Source organism: Podarcis pityusensis (assembly GCF_964106645.2).
Source record: "Podarcis pityusensis genome assembly, chromosome: 9".
In the NCBI taxonomy this organism is placed as follows: Eukaryota; Metazoa; Chordata; class Lepidosauria; order Squamata; family Lacertidae; genus Podarcis; species Podarcis pityusensis.
Genome location: NC_138034.1, coordinates 32293407 through 32318663, shown reverse-complemented (window position 1 = coordinate 32318663; position 25257 = coordinate 32293407). Strand labels below are relative to the sequence as shown.

Genomic DNA, 25257 nt, shown 5'->3' with positions numbered 1-25257 from the left:
ATTATTTATTTTGTCAATGCAAATTGAAACAGCTCAGAAACAATTAACCACTCACTACAGCCAAACTTACACTTTGCATATTACGTATTGGAAAGTGTCAGAAAATAGAAGCTCACATACATCACTCAGCAGCAAATACATGGCAGTGTATATATAATAAAAGGTTTTGCTCCTTTTTACAGGTTTCTACTCCACTTAACAGCCCAAGGACTTTCTGTGCGACTTCCCTACATATTCTTCACAAGAATGATTTTCTTCATAAGACAATTCAGGTAATTTTCAAAATGTGAATACAAAATGTGACTAATATCCATCCTACAAGAAGCAACCTAACATTTCAGAAAATACGCATTGCAACACATTCTAGGAAACGTGCTACTTTAAAATTGTGAAACTAGTCCCATGAACCTGTAAAACCTCAAATTGTTTTTGAGTAGCAGCAACTAAAGCTGTGTGGCAAACTATGTTTCAAAAACCCAAGCCACCTCCTAACAATTCTATAATCAAGTATATATCCAACAGTTTGTATAAAATTTTCTTTAAAAAATTTAAAAAATACCAGTTTCACTTATGCACTCATCCCTACCATGTGCAGATTCCCTGCTATCACAGAGAACTGAACATTCATATTGCCTGGATTTCATTTAGTGCCAATAACAACAACAGAGTTAACCTATTATGGTACACCAATGAACTTTCATTATTCTGCAACATAAACTTTACAGGCAATGCACCAAAATGCTTACCAACCTCCATTCAGCTCAACCTGATTCTGTATTGATTGTTTAACGAATAACTTTTCTTAGAGAAAGGGTGGGAGGCGAAGAGGAAGAGACAGACAGACAGACAGAGGGAGAATGTACTTCTCACAACTGTAAGAAATTACAGGCTGGAATCCAGCCACAATATAGATCTAGGAGTGAGAAAAGACTACGTACAGTTTCTCCATGTCTTCTCATTTCTAAGTAGAAATGAAGGCTGGAAATTAAGAAGGAATTAATGAGCAGGCTCACTGCCCCCTTCTTTTTTCCTTCTTGAATGAATGAAAAAAATGGGATAAAGCCAATATTCCATCCATTCAAAAGCACTCTTTCACAGGCCAATTGTGCCCCCTCTCTCCTTTTCAGGCTGTCAAATTAAAACGGGCCCATGCAAGGAAGGCCAGGTGCTCTGCAGAAATAAAAAGGGATGTAGCACTGGAGGGATAAAAGACTCCTCCAAATGACTGCAAGCAGCAACAGCAGCTCCTTCTTCTGCCTCTTCTCCTAACACACCACAGCAAGCAGCTGTTTTTTTTGCTTTCTCTGCCAGCCACCTATGCTATGCATTGACTTGTCCATGGTATCAGTGCTAAAAAGAAGAGGCATGAAAGCAGTTGGGAAAATCCAATGGGAAGGAAGAATAGAGTTCCTCTTATCCTGGATGGGTAGTCTTTCTGAAGGTGGGCTGCACCCTGTGCAAGGACAGGTTGGGCTCCCTGCATGAAGAAAGGGTGAACAAGGAGGTGCCGATGGGTGGCAGCACTCGGAGCACATCAGATGAAGGACAACAACTAGTTATCTGAGTGCTCTGCCTTATCGGCATTCCAGCCCTTCTGTCCCAGCTCCAAACTCCAGCCCACCACCTAAGGGATTTGCTGTACAGTGCCACTGCTGCTGACAATAGCTTCAAAGACCCCTTGAGGTTACTCCACAGCCTTCAAGGGATCCATGGCCCACTGGTTCAGAATCACTGCTTAAGACTACATCTTGTCTCTATATAGTCAACTGTCTTCAATATTCTGTAAAGGCAGAGGTACCTACCAGGCAGTTTTGTTTTAATTCATGAACTTGCATATTTCTGCATACCTAAGGTGTCTCTCAAGCATGCAGAAGCCATGATCTGATTTTTGGATGGCCTCATTTAGCTTCTTGGTTACTGCGCTTCACTATTAAAGGGAATAATTCAACATAGCACTTCATAATAGATTCTGGGTTTGAAATATTTTGGAAGCCACAAGAGTCTTTCAGTCCTACCATCAGAGCATGTATTATTTTCCAAAGGGGCAAAATTCATTATATAGAAATCAAATGTTCCCCCACAATACACCTCAAAGCAGCTTGCAGAAACTGTAGCTTCTAGATTTATGTAAAAACAAAGGGCAATTCAGATAAAACTACAACATAATGTCAAACTGTACTTACACCAAGAGCAGCTTGGTAGGTTGCTTCAGGTGGAAAGGTAAATGAAGGCCCTGTTGTCACTGGGCTACTGGGTGGTGGGGTCACAATTAGCCCCGTAGTACTAATATGAACCTATCAAAACGTTAAAAAAAGTTAAACTCATTATGGGCCTATCAGCAGATAAAATAACTACTGTTATGAATGGAGCATATGAACCAGTGGGGTTTTCCTAAACAGTGTTAAGTCTGGTTTTGGACCACAAACCTTCAAACAAAATAAAATAAAATGAACTACAAGTATTTGTAATAGTAATAGTGTAAGTGGTGGGCCAATGTATTCAGTCCAAGTGTTTTCATTACTTTCAGGATGTGAGGTGAACATCACCCCGAAGACTGGATTAATATTTGGAAGGGGACTTTTCCCGCTTCAAATGATGGCTACCTTCAGCAGTCCAGCAACATTCCCTTTGTAATTCAGAATATCCCATGGTAATGACACCACTCCCCCACAACCCCTCTCCAGTCAAGGTAAAACCACACCCTCCCTTAAGTTCATATTTACCCACCCCAAAATACATTAGTATTCCCCATGACCATCTTCAGCCAGCCTAGTGACAGATATTTTTCTACTCTATTTTGTTCAAGAAATCAAAATGTCATATACTTTAGTAGTTCATGCAAAATATTTAAAAAATAATTTGTTCCATCCATGTTTTTAAACAAAAAGCTATTCATATTGAAATAAACCTTTCAGTTACTTAAAGAGCAGTAACAGCTCTCTTCAGCTTATAATATTTTGGGAGTGCATGAAAATTGTCCCTTTACGTATAATTAATGACTGCTTGCACAAACTCAGAAAGTCAGTCACAATTATCTTCCACTTATTTTGACAACCTTTTAAATTGTTCATCTAAAAAAAGCTATGATATGCTTTGTATTCTACTGCTAGAAAATTACCTGAGAAGGTGCACTGCAGGAAAGGCCTGTAAGTTCACTGATGCGGGCTGCAGCAGTAGGGTTGCTAGAGCTGATGAGGACAGGAGGACTGATTTCCATTGAATGACGATTCTGAGAAGCCTGCGAAGCCTTGTTGGACATGGTAAGAGAGGTAAAGGAGTGGCGCTTTTTGGTGTTCTTCTTGGTATCCGTGTGCTTTTGAACTGAATTGCTATGGGATGCACCAGACGTGCCTTCTCCAGAGTCTCCTGCTGAACCTGAGGGCTTGTCCAGTTCTATCAGCTGCTTTGCTGTTGTGTTAAACTGCAAAACAATGACACGCAGAATTTAAAAATGAATAATCAGTTGTGCTTGCACATGAAGGAAGCTGGTGTTTCAAATGGAAAATGGCTTTTTTAAAGACATTTTTTTTCAAGAAAGGAAAACATGAAGCTGTTTGTTGGGGCACCTCAGCAACTGACAACATGAAAGGGGGGCAGAGAGGAAGAAAGACTATACATTTGGCTGTCATTTCAAAAACAAATTTTTGAAAGTTTCCTATTTGGAAATTTTGGGTTGAGCTATCTGCTGATTCTCCATTTCTATGTGTATATTGTCAGAATGATCCTTAAAATGTATCATTTATTCATAATTGTCAGTACTTTGATCATAAGCCCTAAGAGATTGAGAGCAGGGATGCAAGTGTTTCAGAAAAGTGATCAAGGAGACTCTCACACACCATCTCGTGGTTATCTCGTGAATAAATAAATAAAATATTTTGGAAAGTTGTTCGTTTGCTATGTATTTGGACACCTCTTAAGATACCATAACCAAGATGGTACCTGAGACTGAGGAGCAGATTTTTATCCATCTGTAGATATGCTTGGATGCCATTTTAAATCAAGATGGCAGTGACAGACCTAAACTACAGCAATTTTAACCTCCAATTTTAAAACTGAACTGATTTTTTTGGTTTCTTGGAATTCCTCAATTCAGTTTCTGTTTCCAGAATTTTGTTTCTTAAAATTCCAACACTGGTATGCCATGAATGTAAAAGTGATGTTTTACATAAGTGATGAGAGAATAAACACAAACTCAAGAACTTTTTTAAAGGACACCTTTGCTCCCTATCCCACAATATTTCCACACTACCAGTTGTGAATGAATAGATTTCAACATACACAATGAACAAATACCAATTTGTCCTGCAGTTGCACCCATGGATTCTGTGACAAGTTCAGCTCACAATAAAAGCGTGTATCCGTTACATAACTGAATTTATCGGAACTCTTAATTTGTCCCTAAATTTCAAAGCACAGAAAATAATGAGGCTGGCCACCAAGATTATCTAGGAAGTAACAAGTTTATTGCAAGTATATATTACATTTTCTACCATTATTATATTGTATATTAAAATACTTTTATGGTTCTCTCACCTCAACATATGAAATAGGAAATATTCCTATTTTGTCAGCCAACATTCCTTCAGCCCAGTTTTCATCTACTCGGCGAATCACAGTCAGAATGTCATCCTACATTAAAAAGAAATACGCAATTAAACAACTTTCTTTTAAGAACACATGCATTTCCTGATCAAGAATAGCACTATGTCTCAAACTTGGGTCCCCAGCTGTTGTTGGAATACAACCATCATCATCCCTGACCACTGGTCCTACCAGCAAGGGAGGATGGGAGTTGTAGTCCAGCTACAGCTGGGGACCCAAGTTTGAGAATTAATTAAAACAGAAGCAACCAACAACACCATTATTCTCATGGCTATTTCCCAGAGCAATCCATTGGAATTCTATAAAAGTTAAAGCCAAGCTCTTCCATTTATATATAAATTAAAATACATTTAATAATTTAATATACTTAGGGGGGGGGGGGTAAATCAGACTGAGGAACAGAAAAACTGAAATTAACTTCATCCAGTTATAAACAGTCTTAAAGAGCCAATTTAGTATAACATACAATGTGTTCAGATTTGAACAGGGCAGATAAGTTCAACTTCTTAGTATACCATGGGGCTTACTAGGTGACATTGAGCCCTCTCTTTGAGAGAATGAACTGGTGGCAGGGGAAATCGAACTAATTCCATCATGAATTATACTTAAAATAAAAGTTAAAACATTGTCCTTAGGGGAAATGAAGGTATTAATTCTCAAAATTTAAAAACCCAAACAAAAAAAGAGAGCTTCTAATAATAAGGGAACAAGTAAATATCTGTAGGTAGGAAAGGGAAGAATTAGAAAAATAGTAAGTATAAACTCTGGGTGCTCATATATGTCTGTCACTAAGGACTCAGCTACACAGCTGCAACTAAAACATTTTAAATGTGTTATAAAGTGCAATATACAAACGTGACACTAGGTGGCAACAATGAGGTATGCAAAATTCAATGTATTTTTCAAAACATTTTTTTAAAAAGCATTTTTATAAAAATTATGTTTTACCTTTGAGAAGGGTAAACAATCCTTGTCTGCTTCCTTGTCTTTAACTTCAAAGTCATAAAGTGCTTTGCACTGAGGTGGAGGTTGAGGTAAAGGTTTAATAATCTGGACAAAATTGGTCGGGAAAAATCCATGGACACCATTAACTTCTCCATGATACCAATTTTCATCAACTTGCCGACGTAATATGATAATGTCTCCTTTGCTGAATTTAAGATCTCCAGGCTCTTTCCCCTCATAGTTATATAATGCTTTGGCACAAGGTAACTGAGGTACACCCTACAGAGGGAGGGAAATCACATTTCATAGTCACAGAATGTAAAAGAAGTGTACACACAAAACAAGCCATTGCATTAGAAAATAAGCCATCCAACCAAACTCTGTCACTGACTTTTCATATGACTTTCATTCGCATATCAGACATCTGAATAGCTTTTAAGTTTTAAACTAAGGCTGTGTATGTGTTGTTGAACTAGAAATTTAAAAATGATTTTTAAAAATGATAGTATAAGGAAGGATAATAAATGAAATTGCCCAGGATGCTAACTACGTTCTTCAAAAAAAAAAAGAGTTGCTGCCATTCATAAATGAGACCATGATCCAGGCAACGATCACACCAGAAAAAAGTGGCAAGTCTGTGTTTTGTCAATTCTTCCTTCCTCTTGAGCCACCTTTCATGCTGCTTCAGAGAGTCCCCAAGCCCTTTAAAAACATTTTTGGCATCATAAGCGGCTGCAGTGGAAAATCACCCACAGTTGCCTTTCCCAGCCCATTTTCACTGCCGAGAGTGTCACAAGAGTAGACTTCTGTTCAGTGGGCACTCCTGCCATTGAGAACAAACTCAGGATCATAGCCATGGAATATTTCTACTTTTTCCTGATTAAAAATATATGCATTTTACAGCGAACTCTGAAAATCTCTATCTAGAATTCATGATGTCCTGTGAAAGTCATGTCAGTATAATACAAATAAGGATGAAGCCATTTTTTAAATTTGCCAGTAAAATTCCCTCTATGCCCTTGTATGATTCCTGTCTCTTCACAATGATGAGATTCCCCTTCTACAGAGAGTCTGGGAAACTGAGCACGTGTTATGTAGGAACTGGGAGACAAGGATAATTTTCTGCAAACCACAATTTCCCCTGTATCACACTACTCTAATAAAATTTAAAGACTATCTCAAATTTCCAGGAACACTCTTTTTGCATTCTCTGCAGACATGACTTTTATCCATCTCTCATTCATATGGCTTTCTGCAAACCACAATTTGTCTACAATAAAAGTGTTCTAGAAAAATAAGGACTGCAGACTTGTTTTGTGCTCCGTGACTAGAAAAAATGAGATTCTCTCTCCAAATAATACATCTCCAAAAAACAAATTGCTTGCAAACTGTTTTTCAGTACAACATTCCAGTGTTATTGTTGAGATAAAACAGCAAGAAAAGACTGAACGGACTGTGTGAATTATTACCTATTGTATAGTCTCACTCACTCACTCACTCACTCACACTTTGATATTTCATCCCATTCTTCCAGCTCTTCCTGTGATAACTCCTGCATAGTTCTCACTGAAGCAGTACTTTCATACTAACTGCATCACTTCATATTGCATGTTTAAATGCTGGATCAAGCCACTGGCCCATGCAGTGCAACATTCTGTTCTCACAATGGCCAACCAGATGCCTATGGAAGTCAGAAAACAGGACCTGAGCTGAACAGCACCCTCCCCACCTGCAGTTCCCAGCAACTAGCATGCAGAAGCATACATCTTCCAACAGTGGAGGTAGAAAGTAGCCATCGTGGCTAGTAGTCATTGTTTGTGCAGGGCTGTTGTTTTTGTATGGAAGAATGCAATTCCATCAACAGCAGGTGGTAAAACGAAAATGAAAACACCCATTGTTACAGGTCTGGATGATAAAGGTGCAGTTGGAGCAATTGCACCAAGCCTCATGCCAGGTCTCGGGGCCCACTTCTGACACTGAGCTCAACCCTTTAGTGACAAAATATCTGCAGGAAGAGTCCTTCCTCCATACACACCCTGCCTGTCAATGATGAAAAATCTCTTACTAAGTTACAAGTCTCACAAATCATGTTTAATATGAGAACATAAATACAAATTTGATTACAGTTCTGATAGTGCTGAAACCCTGATTCAGTGACTGCACTACACTGATTTACCTTATTAATGGCTGACTGTAATAGTATTAGAACAAATCAATCATGCAAAGCAACTATAATCAAACATTTGAATAGATGGTTACTGTATTCCCCCCCTTTAAAATTCCACTTAAAGTATAGTTAATATGAATGCAGTAATCTTTAATAGTGACATGCATTAAATACAATTGATTCTACAGAGTAATTTTCAGTACAGTAGAACTAAGCTCTACCCCAGCCACAAATAACAAGAAGAAATGGTTAAATTATACAGAAGTGAAATAAAGGAAATACTTCTTCATTCCAGTACATGTAAGCTAAAACCAGAGCAATTGGTTTGGATTATTCTTTTGGGTGCAATATATTCAGAGGCCACCAGGACACTGTCTTCACATGGTTCTCAGATTCTCTGGGTGAGAGCAAGATCACAGCTGGGGATCTTTGGCCTTTTGAACCAGCTTCCTAAATCCTTGACACCTCCCCCCCTCCCCATGCTCAGCAGCTTTTGGTTACTTTACAGGTCCTTGAATATTTGCTGAGTTAATGTTTACGTTTTATTCTGTCTCTGTTTCATTTGACTAGCCATGAAAGGATGGCTAAAGGTATTGTAGAACAGTGAGAGGGATGCACCAATGTGTAGCTATAGTTTTACCCCATGAGTTATTTCTAAGGAAAAGCAGTTTAATACATGACAATATTATCCAAACTGTGTACAGATCTATGTAAACATGACTGCTTTGAATGAGTTTTGTTTTTGAAGTAAATTCCAAGGCAGCTCTTTTGCTGAAAAAGCCACAAACTATCACCAACCATTTATCCCCAGATCAGTCTACCACTTAAGAGTTCCACCAAGACCAAGAGGTCTGGGGTGGGGAAAAAAGGAAACCAGTACTTCAGTGCTTATAGCAGCTGCATGTTCTCCACTTTCCTTTGATGTTCTTTAAACTCTTACTGTGCACATCACCCTTGCTACCAAAAGTGCCTCTAATAATTTTAATATCTATAGCATGTGTGCATAACACCACACTTCAGGTTTTCAGTGAAATTATCTGCTGTTATTCCACATCTCATTTTATTGCTTCAAGGGGAAGCAATTGCAGATAGTATTTCTGTTTATGTATTTTATGTAAAAATGTGATTACTCTACAGCTTGTCATTCAGCATCTCAAAACTCTAGTAAATTTCCCACCCCACATCTTTTATGCTCCTTTTCTATGCTTTTTTCTGCACTTTTTAGATCTTGGCTCCTCACTCTGCATGGTAAAGCAGAGAGCTCATTAAAATGCCCGTTTATTGTGCTTGGCTAGATGGACCAATGGTCTGAGCCAGTATAAAGGCAGCTTCATATATTTGATGTGTAATCTATAAAGCATTTTAAATTATTTAGAAATTCAGTTATTTGACATGTGCTGGTACTTAATGGGGGCTGGTACTTTCAAAGTGTGGGTACTGCAAGTCCTCCCCTCTCATCACAAATTTCTTCAATTCCATCCATGCAAAGCTGCCCCTAACTGCTCCACTTAACCAAGCCCCTCCATGTGATCCAGGATCTAAATGGGCAGAGACTGCATACTTCTGAATATCAGATGCTGAAAACAATCTGGCTCTGTTGCCCTCACACTAGACTATATTAGGTGAAGACTTGCACAAGGCCACAGATCGTATACATGGCAGAAATGCAGGATGAGCCCAAAACCCAACATGGCATATCCCTCAGCCATAACTCTCCAAAATATGACTCAATAGACAGAAACCCCTTCCACTCCACTTTCTTTTGGCCAAAATAAAGTTCCATTTCCCAACCTATGTAGCTTACTTCTAATGCATGCTAGGGATTATGGCCTATAGCTCTGATCTTCCAAAATATTAAAAAGGTCAGTAGGATTAGGTGTAGGAAAAACAGCTACCAATTAGTTTTCACCAATACAGTGAATAAAATACAATTACAATGTCCTTTCATTTTATAGTACTTTTACAGAACCAGAAAGTGTGCTAATTTGAACTACCCCTTCCTTATATGCACATGTAATAATCCACATGCATACTGCAGCTGGAAAGCTGCATTCATTATTTGCTTTTATTTGAATTTCCATGCTGCATGGAACACAGTCCCCGAAATAAAGCTCTCTTTAAAGATTGGTTGTGAAATTATTCTTGAAAACACCTGGTTGGCCTCTTAAAGCAACTATTTTTAACTAAAATATTAACTTGTCTATTATTAAATAGAGCACAAAAGGATGAATAATCACGGCAGAAAATAGAAATAATGCTTGTGCCTTATGCAGAGCATAGGTTAGAGGTGTTTTCGTTATGAGTAGATTTACCAAAATGTAAAATTATCACACACAATATATTTTAACAACTGTGGCTAACCAATGTAGCGGTAAACACACAAATCTGTTATGACAATGTGTTATCACGTCATGCTGGCACAAGGAGTTTGGGCTTATGTCCACCACAACCAACTACATAATAGAACACTGTGGTAAATGCATGGTAAGTTCTCTACCTAGCAGAGCTGAAGACATCCAAAACATAGATTCAAAATGTTTGGGAGACCAGCATGGGAATTCCCAATCCTTCAAACCTTTTTTTCTATATGGAAGCAGAGGGTTGCACCCACCTCTAATAAAAATATAATAAATAAATATTTAAGAAAAATATAATGAATTGCTATGTCACTTATTTTGAGAGCTACTGAAAATCAAAGTACTATGTAGCCTTAACTTTAACTTATATGCAGAATTCATCATGCAAAAGGCTGGGCTGGATGAATCCCAAGCTGGAATTAAGATCGCCGGAAGAAATATCAACAACCTCAGATATGCAGATGACACAACCTTGATGGCAGAAAGTGAGGAGGAATTAAAGAACCTTTTAATAAGGGTGAAAGAGGAGAGCGCAAAATGTGGTCTGAAGCTCAACATCAAAAAAACCAAGATCCCATCAACTCCTGGCAAACAGAAGGGGAAGAAATGGGGGCAGTGAGAGATTTTACTTTCTTGGGCTCCATGATCACTGCAGATGGTGACAGCAGTCACGAAATTAAAAGACGCCTGCTCCTTGGGAGAAAGGTGATGGCAAACCTAGACAGCATCTTAAAAAGCAGAGACATCACCTTGCCAACAAAGGTCCGTATAGTTAAAGCCATGGTTTTCCCGGTAGTGATGTATGGAAGTGCGAGCTGGACCATAAAGAAGGCTGATCGCCGAAGAATTGATGCTTTTGAATTATGGTGCTGGAGAAGACTCTTGAGAGTCCCATGGACTGCAAGAAGATCAAACGCATCCATTCTTAAGGAAATTAGCCCTGAGTGCTCACTGGTGTTGTAAAAAGGACAGATCGTGAAGCTGAGGCTCCAATACTTTGGCCACCTCATGAGAAGAGAAGACTCCCTGGAAAAGACCCTGGTGTTGGGAAAGATTGAGGGCACAAGGAGAAGGGGACGACAGAGGATGAGATGGTTGGACAGTGTTCTCGAAGCTACAAACATGAGTCTGACCAAACTGCGGGAGGCAGTGGAAGACAGGAGTGCCTGGCGTGCTCTGGTCCATGGGGTCATGAAGAGTCGGACATGACTAAATGACTAAACAACAATGTAGCCTTATACAGTATGGTAAAATACAGTTTGGAAAAATCTATCCCTTGTGCTTTTTTAAAAAACACAAATATTATGTTTCATACTATATCATCCATCGTAATAAATATTGAGGTGCGCATTCAATTTGATGGCACATTAGATTTGAGTAAATATGGTAGCAGAATAAATCCATTGGCCCTATTAAACATCTTCCAAGATAATAATGCCCACACACACTATAAAGAGCTCAAAACCCACCTACTCTCAGCAGCCAGAAACATCATAGCCAGACACTGGAGAGACCTGTCAGAAGTAAACACGGATCAATGGTATCAAACTATATGGAAAACGGACTTATTACAAAAATTAACCAATAGACTGAAACTGACACAGGGACAAATAGAAGAAGACGCCTTCACTCAAGTATGGCTCCCCTTTATCACATACACAGCCCAACAAGAATCTACCAACAGCATTTGAATCAATATGGGCTGAACTTACCCAACAAGCCCCCCCATGAACAAACCTCACTGCAGCCAACTAAAGATAACCAACCACGCCCTGAGCACCCCAACTTCTCTCACTAAAATGTATGTTTGTGTGTATGCATATGCATATGCATGCATACATACATACATACGTGTGTGTGTGTGTGTGTGTGTGTACATATACATATAAAATAAATGAATAGAGAACCTACTCAAGTGACACTGGCATAACTCATCACAAACATACTAAATATTACCACCCCAATCTCCTCTCCCCCTTCTCTCTCCCACTCTTCTTCCGCCCCCACCTTATTCTGTATAATGTTTCACATCAAATGTAAAAAAAGGACTATACGGCTTGAAAAAAGACAATGCACATTTTTTGTGAACCATGAAAATCTTTAATAAAAATTATTTTTTTAAAAAATGAAACAAGATATGGTACCTCATCCCCACTCTCCACTGAAGAGCAGGCAAATTTATCGAGTAGCCAAAAAAGACTTCGTCCTGAATACAAAGCTGCAATTTATAAGCTCTTAGCCCTCTTTCAGTTTGATTTTATCATTTTTATTCCATGGTGTTAAACTGGAGACTATATTGTTTAGGACTATAAATACCAGCCAGCAATCTTAACTTACATTTTTATCCCTTGCTCTTTAGGAGCCAATGAAAATAATACTTCCGCGAATGACCTTGAAGCATTGCTGGAACCACATAAAAGAGTGAAATGCCTAATAGGAAGTCATACTTTATACTTGCTAGGATAAGAGTTTATAGTGTCAAGGCCAATGTGGGACATGTGTAGCAATATCTTGACAAGATTTTATTAAAATTTAAAATCACCCTCAAACTACATTTGATGCCCAGTAATTCATAGATTAGCAGGTTTGACCATGACTAGTTTTTAACACAATGAATCAGTATCAAAATTGAAAGGAAACTTTCCTAGATACTGGAAGCCATATAGGAACATACATATGAAATAATCCCACTAAAAGTTCACTATGAATGCAGCATATTTAGGTAGGAAAATATTTGTGCAGGTCAAAGGTAAGGCCCTCACAAGCACAATAGAGAAAGGCTGAACAGAAGAAAGCAATGAAAATAATGGGTAATTAACTTCCCCTATTGGAATGACAATTCTAAGATCAAAGCAAAAGGAGAATTAAGAGCATGTAAGCTACAACATTGTTTCCAGCTTTGTTCCTGGATATTATATATTCAGAATGAAGTTTGTTTGGTTTTTGGACAAAAGAACAAACTGGTATAATAAAATAAAAAATAATAGTCCAGTAGCACCTTAGAGACCAACTAAGTCTCTAAGGTGCTACTGGACAATTTTTGTTATTTTTTAATTTATTTCGACTGCATCAGACCAACATTGTTACCTACCTCAATCTAGTAACTGGTATAATGTTCCAGATTTGGGAAACATTGTCTATGGTTAAGCTCTCAACTCAATTAAAGCTGCAAGACGACATCATAGCTACAACATTAAACCTAATACTCTTGTTTTTCCTGCATGATTAAGAGTTCCAGATTGCATTATTTTGTAACACTTTGGTTGGTCCAAACAAGCATATCACCCAACTGTGGATTATGGAGGGGGTTTTTTTCTTACGGACACAAACAACTACCTTTGCTTTTTTTCTTTTGAAATGAAAAATAACCCAGATTCTCTTCATAAGTATTTTACTGCAATCCTATACACATTTACCCAAGAGTAAGTATCACTTTACTCAGATATATGCATAGGGCTTCATTTTAAAGTACTGGTATATATTTGTTACCAAATTATTTTATGCATGTATTCAAGCAAACCTTGTTTTGCATTTTCCTTGATGTTTTTGTTAATTCATAAACTTTGCTATTCCCAAGAGGAGTTGTGTTATTCAGTCAAACTGTAAACAAAAAAAATCTAAAAGTTTAAGAGCTAATTAAATTTCCCCTGTAAATGATGCAAAGGAAAAGGCAGCCAGAAGTTCCATAGCCTCTTTTACCATTGTGAAGTTACTAGTTTCCTCCATATGTTTGTGAGTGTTGCTGGCAAAAAGTGGATACAATGTGGCATCCAGATGTTGAAACAAACAGAATATGAACTTGTCAATTTATCATAGCTTTAGGAAGAAAACATTAAAGTTCAATGAAAGAAATATATATTGCTGGCAGAAAAAGAATATTTTCAGCATGCTTTGGCTTTTAAAAAATATCTAAGGCACCTTATAACACTAAAACCTACAGCCAATAAAAAGTTACAAGGTTACAGCAATATTAAAATAATAATACCCTAAAAAACTAAACAGCAGCAGCACAACACTCAAATAAAAATTCACCGAAGTTGGTTGATGTTCATCCTTGTTATGTTGAGCATCTCTGAGGCTCAGACTGAGTTTGGGGAGATTCTACTGCCTTTCTCTCAATCTTATAGAATACTCCCAATACGTTGTGCAACTTTAATGATATTAGCCCAGGCATAGGCAAACCCAGCCCTCCAGATGCTTTGAGACTACAATTCCCATCATCCCTGACCACTGGTCCTGTTAGCTAGGGATGATAGGAGTCCCAAAACATCTGGAGGGCCGAGTTTGCCTATGTCTGTATTAGCCACAGTAAAACAAGTGGTGCACACAATGGTTTTGTACATACTTGAAAAACATTTGTCACTTTCATCAGAGTCTACACACTTTTTTTTAAAGCTCTTCAAGTCTAAAAAGTGATCTGGTAGAGGAACTGCTATATGCAGAGATGGACGGTTCAATTTTCATACCAAGTGGGCGGCAAGAGTACTTCGACACAGAATCCATGGGCCACACATTGAATTAAATTTCTGTATCGTAAATTAAAGTGCTTGTAATATATTCAGTATTATTTAATATACACAACATAGTTAATTGTAAAGGTAAAGGGACCCCTGACTGTTAGGTCCAGTCGCGGACGACTCTGGGGTTGCGGTGCTCATCTTGCTCTATAGGCCGAAGGAGCCAGCGTTTGTCTGCAGACAGCTTCCAGGTCATGTGGCCAGCATGACTAAGCCGCTTCTGGCGAACCAGAGCAGCGCACGGAAACGCCGTTTACCTTCCCGCCAGAGCAGTACCTATTTATCTACTTGCACTTTGACGTGCTTTCGAACTGCTAGGTGGGTAGGAGCTGGGACCGAACAATGAGCGCTCACCCCGTTGCGGGGATTCGAACCACCAACCTTTTGATTAGCAAGCCCTGGGCTCTGTGGTTTAGACCACATCGCCACCCGCGTCCCTATAGTTGTTTTACATATATATAAAATTAAATACAGAATAAATAGACCTAATAGATTTAATTTTTAAACAAATTTAATACACAAACAGATGTATGTGATTTCATTAACAACACATGACACAAAGAATAAATATTTAAGGCTTTAATATGATTTTTTTCTTGAATGTCGCTGAGGGCTACCAAAAAGAGCTTGTGTGGGCCACATGTGACTTGCGGGTTGTGTGCTCCAGCTCTGATCTAAATTCTTCTGCGTATGCAGCGAGATATGCTGCTATGAGAAAGCTTTAAATCAGACGTGAGAAGAAGTAGATCAGGATCTACTGAAAGATCTCTCTAAGTAGATTCAGCAAAGATTTCTGACTCCCATTTATGATTAGCAAGAACTTCTAACTTCCTGCAAAATGACATGCACACATCTCAATTATAATGTAATAACCTGAGAGGACAGGTTGTGGAAGGATTCGGAGCTCAGTTGAGTTCTGGTACTGAAAACAAATATTACATACTGCCTGCACATTAACATTTGAAAAATCAGTGAATGGGAAATCAAGTCTCCATTGGCAAATTTAACTGAGCTGCCATTAGTTATAAAGATGAAATATGCAACAAATTATAGCTTCTTCTGATCACTTGATATAAAAGCTTGGTTTACATTTCAAAACCACCCATTACATGGCTTTAAAGATAGAAATTGTATGCATTCCCTTTTTAAATTTAGAAGTGACTTGAGTAGTTTTTGTTGTCTTTTAAGGGAAATTTATTAAGTGACAAGAAAGTACCTTTTTTCTTTTTTAAGAATACAAGCAATTTTTTTTCTCACTGGTCTTTACTATTCTACAGACAATAACTGCTACTGTCCAGAGTTGAAATGACCTTTGCACCTCCACCTACTTTGTTTCCTTTTGGAATGCCATTCATCCTTTTGAAACACAATTCAACTAATTATTGCCTTATTTCTTCCTGCTGCATTTTTCTACTTTTCAGGAAGTGGGTATCACTGTACAAGCAAATGAGGTTTCATCTTCTTCTGGCAAGACAATCAAGGACAAATATGTACTAGTGTTAGATGTCATACACTGCTGCCTGCAGTATCTGCAGGGTGGGGCAAGAATACCAACTAGTCAGTATTTGACTTACCCAACTAGGAAAACTACTCTGTATTTTGCTAATACACTTGTGAAAACTTCTAAACAGCACTTACAGGTGTTTCTTAAGGTGCCACATGTACAGAATCAATTCTATATATACACAAGAGATGGTATCCAACAATTTCTGTCTACTAATGGAAGGGAGAAAAGCCAAACCTAGAGAATATAACCCCATACCAATTAATAGATACTTATACTTGTTTTAAAAGTTTTACTAATTTTATCTGTGTTTTAAGGCTAAATATTTTAATGTATACTTGTTTTAATAGTTTTGCAAATGTTATATATTTTATTGAGTTTTATTATGTATTACAGAGCTTTTTGATTAAGCTGTTTTAAATATAAACTCGTATGTAGTCTATAACAACTAAAGCTGTTGGTTAAGGCAGCTCCCTTAGGGTTTTAGACTTTGGAGAAAACCTGCTGCCTTGGGAGATGCCAGAATGCAAAATTTTGTAATGAAAAGATAATGTGTGATAGTCAATATGGTAAAAAATGTTTCTTAATTAGCCCAAATGTTGCTGTTCCACCTGCAAGCAAAATCTATTAGGCTTCATCATAATCCAAATTAAACAATTAACACTATCATGTAAAGGGAATATTTAATTTAACAACCTGCTCATTCATGACTATAATATTTCTGAAAAACTATAAGAGGCTCTGTAAAAAATTCTTTTCATATCCAACAAAAGAGAATTTAAGTTAGCTCTTAATGGCAATTTTATTGGCACACAAATGGTTTGGTAAATTATTGAATTACATACAATGCACACAAAAAAGGGTATACAGACAATGGATTTCTTTGCCTGTGCAGCTTGAAGTTATGGTTAATTTATATATGTTTTTTTCCTACTAAAGTCTGATTTCATTTTCCAGACAGTTACAAGTTAAGGAATGGACAGCAGATAAAGCTAAAGACTTGCTATAGAGCTATTTCCTCCATGGAATTTTTTAAAAACTTTATTAAGTTAAATGCTATAAATGTCTACAGAGACATCTTTAAAACAGCAATCTTTACAGTATCTAAAAAAAAATTCTGTAACAATCTGCCTGGCTGCATGAATCAATTATGTCCTGAATGTACCTTCTCATCTTTGCCGTCACTATTTAATTTTCTGTCATCAGTGCATGAAGATATGCAGTCAAAAGAAAGTAACAGGGATGCAGAAGCTGAACAACAGTTCGCAGTGATGCACATGTGCACAGTCTCACATGCTTTGAACGCACAAGGAATTGTTGTTATGTGTATGTAAACTTTTTTTAAAAATGTTCTGTTAATGTATGTGCAAATAAAAGCCACCACTAGTATATCCATATTGCAGTGGGGAAGTATTGTGTTTGAGAAAGTGGGTCACATCACCTCCACAAAGTAGCCCTGTGTAGTCCAGTTGCATTCCAGTTCCTTGGTAGATTTTTTTATTTTTACTTTTTTAAAGGGGGCTGTTGATTGTAGAAGCAATGTAAAATACAATGCCTCTTTCACTGAATGAAGAATTGCCAGTCTAAGATCAATTTATGAAAGAGCTTAAGTAATATAACTGGCTTACAACTTAGGAAACTTGGAGTTCTTTGAATGGTTTAGGGTTGGACTGGAGAAAGATCATGGATCTTGACTTTTAGCAGCTCTGTGACAGGGAGAAATAAATTTGAGCATTTTCTAATATAGAAATACAATTATGGAAAAAGCTTCACCTCCTAACATTCTGTCTATTAAACAACTTACTTGTGTGTGATTAATTGGGAGATTTGTTTTTGTACTTTCTACTTCATCTGCAAAAGAATATATAAATTTGCAAATCACCCAAGGCACAGGCAAATTTTATGCAAATTTGTACCTCTTTTGTGAATGGTAGAGAGGGCCCAATACACATATTGTACTAGGCCCAGAAAATCCCAGCATCTCAGAAAATCATAGACTCAGTATGCACCAGCCATGAGTCTTTAGTAGCATATTATTGAACAGGCAGGTCCCAGAGTTAGCTGAAAAGCATTGAAGTGTATGGAGTGATTATTCAATTATCAGCAAGTGAAGTTACTGCTTTTCTGAACCACACTAGTGTTTTCATAATACCCCTTTCCTCAAACCAGATAACATAACTGTCCTTTTTTTAATAAAGAAAAAACAACAACAAAACTGTAATGACAACCATGGACTGAAGTTTAGAAACATAGCAGATAAGAAATACTGAAGACACCCAGTACTTGAATGACCAAATAGAGCCTAGATCTTTGAAATGGTCTGTCTAGCTCAGCCATTCCCAAACTTGGCCCTCTAGATGTTTTGGGACTACAACTCCCATCATCCCTAGCTAACAGGACCAGTGGTCTGGGATGATGGGAATTGTAATCCCAAAACAGCTGGAGGGCTGAGTTTGGGGATGCCTGGTCTAGCTAGACAAAGCAAGTCATTTATCTAAACTTCCCACTATAGGAGTTACATTAATTTCCAAAGGTTTAAGTAAATATTAATTATTTGTGCAGTGCTTATACAATAAAAGTATTCTCACAAATATATAAAAATCTAGAAACCTACTTTCAATTCATTTTACTTGTTTAAATTTAAATATGCATTAGACACGCTCTTCCTTCTAATTCTCTGGAGAGCAAAGAGATTTGTTGCCAATTTATAAAGAAATTAGAACAGGCTCATGCTCCTACACAAAATAAAGAAGCTTTGTCTTAAAGACTACCAAATGCATTATGGCCACAGCGCAGAGTATGTTGGGCAAGCTTTACACCAGCCTGGAATCCTTATGGGGAAGAGCTGCTCCCTAGCAGGTACTGCTATAGGTGAGAGACTACCAGAATGAACGGGGGGGGGGGAGCTTCTCCACTTGCCTTGCTCCCTGCCCACAGGACCTTATAAGGTGAAGATGCTGCTTACGTATTATTGTCTTCTCTAAACGTTTTTGCAGGCTATGCTTTTTGGCAGGAGCACATCACTTGAAGGCATTTTAAATCTCATTTTCCTGATAATGACAAGATACAGAATAAATAGAATCTATACTGTTCAGACATGGACTCAAAGAGAGGCCAATGCTATTGTGGCATTGCTACAGGTAAAGGTAAAGGTACCCCTGCCCGTACGGGCCAGTCGTGTCCGACTCTAGGGTTGTGCACCCATCTCACTTAAGAGGCCGGGGGCCAGCGCTGTCCAGAGACACTTCCGGGCCACATGGCCAGCGTGACGAAGCTTCTCTGGCGAGCCAGCACCAGCGCAGCACACGGAAACGCCATTTACCTTCCCGCTATAAAGCGGTACCTATTTATCTACTTGCACTTAGGGGTGCTTTCGAACTGCTAGGTAGGCAGGAGCTGGGACCGAAAGACGGGAGATCACCCCGCCACGGGGATTCGAACCGCCGACCATACGATCGGCAAGTCCTAGGCACTGAGGTTTTACCCACAGCGCCACCCGCGTCCCTGCATTGCTACAGAGAGTGTCCCAATTAAAATACAGTATTATCAAATCTGGTTTCAACTTAACTTGCAATATCTGTTCCTGTTGGTAACATAATTAAATACTGCACATTCAAAAACTGGCCTTACTGGTAACATCTCATACTTGATGTGGGCAACAATATTAAAATGGGCTAAACATAGTATTTCTTGAGCAAAAATTTAAAAACAAGCATTTTACAGGTTATTTTTGATTCCATCATGCTCTGGCTTTTCCAAATACAACCAACTACACTTTACCCAACTTTTCTTCAATGTGTTTTTCTAAAACTGCTTGAAAAGTTGAGAGGACTAGACAGCTGTAAATAAAAACACTTTAGTACAATACTCTACTAATAAAACCTCATGCAAGATTATCAGTCTTCTTTTATTCGAGTAAGTGACTAATCCTTTTAAAAGTAGTATTCACTGTACTGTATATCTCATTCATGCTTCACAAAATTATAAATTTTGCTACTATCCTTAAAAAAGCTGCTGCTGCTATACAAGTATTATTTAAAAGCTTGCTTTAAGGAACTATGTGAAACAGAATGTGCAGGGAGTGTCTCATATATATCCTCACTAGAATGAGCTCACCTGGAAGAAACCAAGAGAACAGAACAAAGTTTATTTCCTTGAAAAGAACATATTAAGCTCCAGGAAACTGTTTCAGTACTCTAAGTACTTCAGCAAGATGCAATCAGCTTAAAACTTTTCATGTTTGGAATTAGAGAACTCGCACAAAAAGATTCTCTCTACTTTATACAGTAAGAGAATACCTGCATTTCCAGTAATGAATATGGCAACATATATTTCCTAGTAGATTACAATAGCCTCCTTTCTGCTTCTGTCTGACTAGTAAACTACTCAAGCTTTTTGCAAGCCCAAGGAAAACAATAGTTACTAACTTAGGATACTGTATAAATTAGTAACTATTGTTTCCCTTGGCTAACTATTGTTTCATCTTGATTCCAGGGTCAGATGCTACTTTACTCTGTATTAATCTTCCCTGGAAAGCTGTATAAAACACACAGATGTGACTCTAAATACACCTATAGCAAAACCCGGTGTTCTCAAGAATTCCACTGCGTTCAATAGGGTTTATTCTCTGATAAGTATTCTTAGGAGTGTAGGCTTTAGTTTGTAAAAATTGGTATGATATGTTTTCAGGTCAACCATGTTAAAGACTGATATACTAATCTCCCCCAAACAACCATTATTCTGTTTCCTGTGGCCTATCTCTTCATTGGCTTAGAAAAGCAAAAAGAGCACAGATGAGTCTCACAAAGTCTCACAAAGAGAAATAAGTAGTCTTTTGGCAGTCTCAGCTCAAATTAAGCCCTGAAGCTCTAAATCTAAACTACAATAGAAGGTTTCATGATCATTATGTCATTCATGGGTGATCCACAGCACTGAGAAAATGCTGTTTAGCCTGCAGTATAGAAACGATTGATAACATAGTGAAAACCTATTTCAAATCAATCCCATTATAGTATTTCAAATCAATCCCATTATAGTATTTCTAGTCAACCATTCCAGTTAAGAAATAAATCACAGCTTTTTTTAATAAACATTACTAATACTTCAGCAAGATATCAGTTCTTTTCAAGTTGCCATCTTTTTTAGGTTTAAAAAGAGGTTTAGTTTTAGGATTGTATTCTATTTGCACAATCTTATACATGTTTACACTGAAGTAAATCCCACTGAGTTCAGAGGTTTACTTGCACATAAGTTGGTTTCTTATGGATAATATTAAGTAAAAGCTAATCAGAACTTACAGCTTTTTAAAATTACAGCTTTTTAAAAAACTCATCCATTCATACCTCGGGATAAATATGCTTCAGGATAAGTATTGTCGGGTTGCGCTCCGCAGCGACCCGGAAGTAACGGAGCGCATTACTTCCGGATTTCGCTGCTTGTGCATGCGCAGACGGTCAAAATGACGTCACGCACCTGCGCGGAAGCAGCAAAACACGACCCGTGCAGACGTGTCTTACGTTCTATTCAGGATGCGAACGGGGCTTCGGAACGGATCCCGTTCACATCCCGAGGTACCACTGTACTAAAATCTATGTATTTAGACTACATAAATAATGGACTCAGGCAGAAAAAAAATGGTAAAATATCTTCCATAAAAAGCTTATCAGTCCACTCATGGGTCCTTGACATCTGCAGGACCTTCCACAATCATACAAAGCTCCTGCTCAAACTTCTTCACAGAATTGGATGTTGAGAACAGTTATATATGATACATTATGTAAAGGCAGTGTAGAACATCTTGATGTTGTAGCAGCATCAAGGATGCACTGGAGCACACAGAGGGTTCAAGAACCAGGGAGATATATATATCTAGCTAAGATATGTACATAAAGCTAAAATTCCAATTTTAAAAATCTAGGTAGATTATTGAATACATTGATCCAATTAGTACAGAGTTTTTCTCCTACAAAACAAGATCATTAAGGTTTATATACTGCTGTCAAACATTTCAACAAGACTGAATCTGTAACTGCAGTTAATGAGAGAAGCAACAAACAAAGCTACTCTGCATTATGTGGCTTTTCTGTGGTTATGGATGCCAATACACAAAAATTCAAATACAGAACCCATTACAACAAAGTTAAAAGATTACCACAAAGCCACATAGCACAATTTGAAAAGCCACAAATTCTATCACAAGACGTTAATAAATCATAAAAAGAAGTCACAACATCTTCTAAAAAGGGCACTTAATGGTTTAGTATTTCCTTAGAGTATAAAGCAGATTGTATGATTCAATAGCACTCATCTAAATTCATTTAATTCAACATAACAGCAGCTGTCACTAGTTTTCCCTGTAGCTGATTTCCAAAGTCTCAGAAATCTTATGCCCAGTGAAAAAGACTACTGAAATTCTAACACCCAGTGTTTGGAGGGTCAAAGTGGTTGACAGTGAGCTATGGTGGAAGTGTAATAGATCAGTGGTAGAGCATCTGCTCTGTAAGCAGAAGGTCCCAGATTCAGTCTCCAGGTAGGGATGGGAGATACATGCTTTCCAGCTCATCATCAGGAGAGAGAAATAGCTTCCCAGTGGTATCCATTTGTCAACAAAAATATATCATTTCCTTGAACTTTGAGGGTGGAAGGGTCTCTTGCTTTCAGCAGACAGATCATGACCCTCCCATAGTCAAAGGAATATAGGAAGCTGCCTTTATGCCACATTAGACCATGGTCCATCTAGCTGAGTATTGTCTACAATGACTGGCTCCACAAGATTTAAACCAAGCGCCTTTCCTAGTTCTATCTGATGCCAGGAATTGAATCAGGAACCTTCTGCATGCAAGCCATGAGTTCTGCTGAGCTACAGCCCTTCTGAACATACAAAGAGTTGAGGAACAAAGAAAAACTTGGCCCATCTCACAAGAGACTAGGACATGCTCAGCAAAAAAATTTAGCATGGCTTTAAGTGCTTTTAAGAGCCAGTGTGAGGTAAGTGAACAAGTCTGCCCTACCCTAAGGAAGGGAATCACTCTCTCTTTGTGCCATGCTTTAGAAGCATTCAGAAAAACAGAGATGTTATAGCCTAGTACAAGATAAGATATTTATTCCCTTCTTCTCCTAGTCCTCTTGATGAGTAGGGTGATTCACTCATGCCATACTGGGTGGTACAGCACACGGAAGGTGCAAGAAACCTCCCACCATTTCAAAAGGTGTCCTACCCCTATTAAAGTTGAATTCATGACACTGTGATAAGGGATCAGCTTCACCCCATGCCAGTTGCAGAGACAGAGTGTCTTCTGTGCCCCCATCCAGTCAAGTGTGGGGCAACCCCCCACTCTGTTCTGCATGAGAAACCTTTTTTTGGGGGGGGGGGGAGCTGGCGGCTTGAAGCTGGCTAGGAAACCGTGTGTTGGCTACCAAGGACAGACACATTGTTAAATAATTTCAATCTGTTCATTTGTTAATATGTTGCTACTTTTTCTTGCAGTCCTAATTCAGGAGTCACCAACATGGTGGCCACAGGCACCATGACAACAGCAAAAACTAACAAAAACCTTCAATTGAACCACAGGCTCGCTGCATTTCCTTTTTTTAAAAAAAGGTCTCTAGTCCTCCTAGAAACAAGGTTATAAAACAAAAGAAATTGCTTAAAACATACCCTTCTAAGCAATTTCCATTAAATGAACCATCCTAGATGCTCCTGCCTGTCATTGTTTGTAGCCAATGAGTGAAATCAGAAAAACATTTTAGAAAAACGGATTAAAACTTCAGGAAACCTACAAAATGTTATGAAAGCACACTATGTGCTGGCATATCACATGTATGATTAGGATAAGGCTCAAAGAAATAGCACACTGTGTGTGCATAGATGTCTTGGGAGCAATGTGCCTGTTAAAATTCAATCTCACTTTTGAAAAAAGATAAATTATGTTAGCCTTCATACTTGTGGAGACAAGCCTGAAAATGTGTGCACACATGTCTATATGTTTAAAAGACTCAAACAAAGAGAGCAGATAAGAACCTTCCACTTGATTTATCCGCAATTTCTGAACTTGGCTGGTAAGTTCACATATTTTTAGAAAAGGCAAATTCTCACCCCCACCCCCCACAAAATATCAAATGTAGTGAAAAGTACAATGAAAAGGGGATTTCAGAACAGTACATAAGTACCAGCTTTGGTCTGGCATATTCTATTATTGTGAAATAGATAAAAGGTATCTGCACTTATAGATCATAGAAGACCACACCCCTCTATCAGCAATTGGTTGCATATCTATAGGGAGTCCATCTCAACTAGTAATTTGGCTAAAGGATATTCTCATGTTTGTTCTGAATATCATAAAGTCAAGTAACAAAATGAAAAATACTTTAAACGCTTAGATGCCTTAAGGCCTCTGTTCTCTCCCTGCACTACTTGAACTATTACTCTGTCTAAATACAATGCATTCTTCAGAACTGATGAAGCACTTAATCACTGCACAACGAATGCAAACCATACCCAGAGGCTCTCTATGTGCAAGCATCACTGGATAAGAAATAAAGACTTTTAGAAAATCTGATCTGACCTGCCACTGGGCTAAAGCAAAATTAGGTGAATCATCTTATAAAATTGTATTTCCAATTACAGGTTCAAGGTTGAATTGTAATAAATCCAACTCCTAAGGTTGGTAGCTAACACATTCAACAACATAAATAAATACCAAGAAAACAAGTGAAAAGACAGATGTCTTTAAAAATGCTTACAACTTCATTTGGCAACACTAGGGAAGATTCTGAAAACCTCTAAATCCAGAAAATTATTACCAGAGAACATGAAGCAGCAAACACTCATAACTCAGATTGTAAATAACTGAAAACTTGAAAGCCTTCAATGGGAAAATGTAGACAACCCTTTATAAAAGGAGCTTCTAAGACATCATACTGATCACAATCAATTTCCAATGTTTTTGCAAATTTGTCACCAGCCTCTTGTAAGGAGGGTCAGCAGCTACCTTTCCTCTCAGTTTTGAAACTGAAGAAGTTGGTTGCACAATTATCTCTTCTCCTCCCCAGCTCCGGCATCAGGAGGAAGGCTAGGGGTTGTTTGGATACTGTTTGGTCAAGACACCTGGAGAACTTTAACTTTGTAGGGCCAAAATTGCAAGCCAACCATCAACCCTTTCCTCC

The 25257-nt window shown here is 38.1% G+C and overlaps 1 protein-coding gene across 3 annotated transcripts in view; it reads right to left on the bottom strand.

Annotated features, from left to right (window-relative positions):
• Window positions 1-25257, bottom strand: part of SH3RF1 (SH3 domain containing ring finger 1) — a 45104-nt gene that overhangs the window by 13573 nt on the left and 6274 nt on the right. For all 3 annotated transcript variants that reach the window (XM_081021700.1, XM_081021699.1, XM_081021701.1), the window contains exons 3-6: window positions 5551-5826; window positions 4534-4629; window positions 3119-3421; window positions 2184-2294 (exon numbers count right to left, since the gene is read on the bottom strand). In XM_081021700.1, the coding sequence (XP_080877826.1) occupies window positions 2184-2294; window positions 3119-3421; window positions 4534-4629; window positions 5551-5826 (786 nt within the window). The remainder of the gene's footprint in view (window positions 1-2183; window positions 2295-3118; window positions 3422-4533; window positions 4630-5550; window positions 5827-25257) is intronic.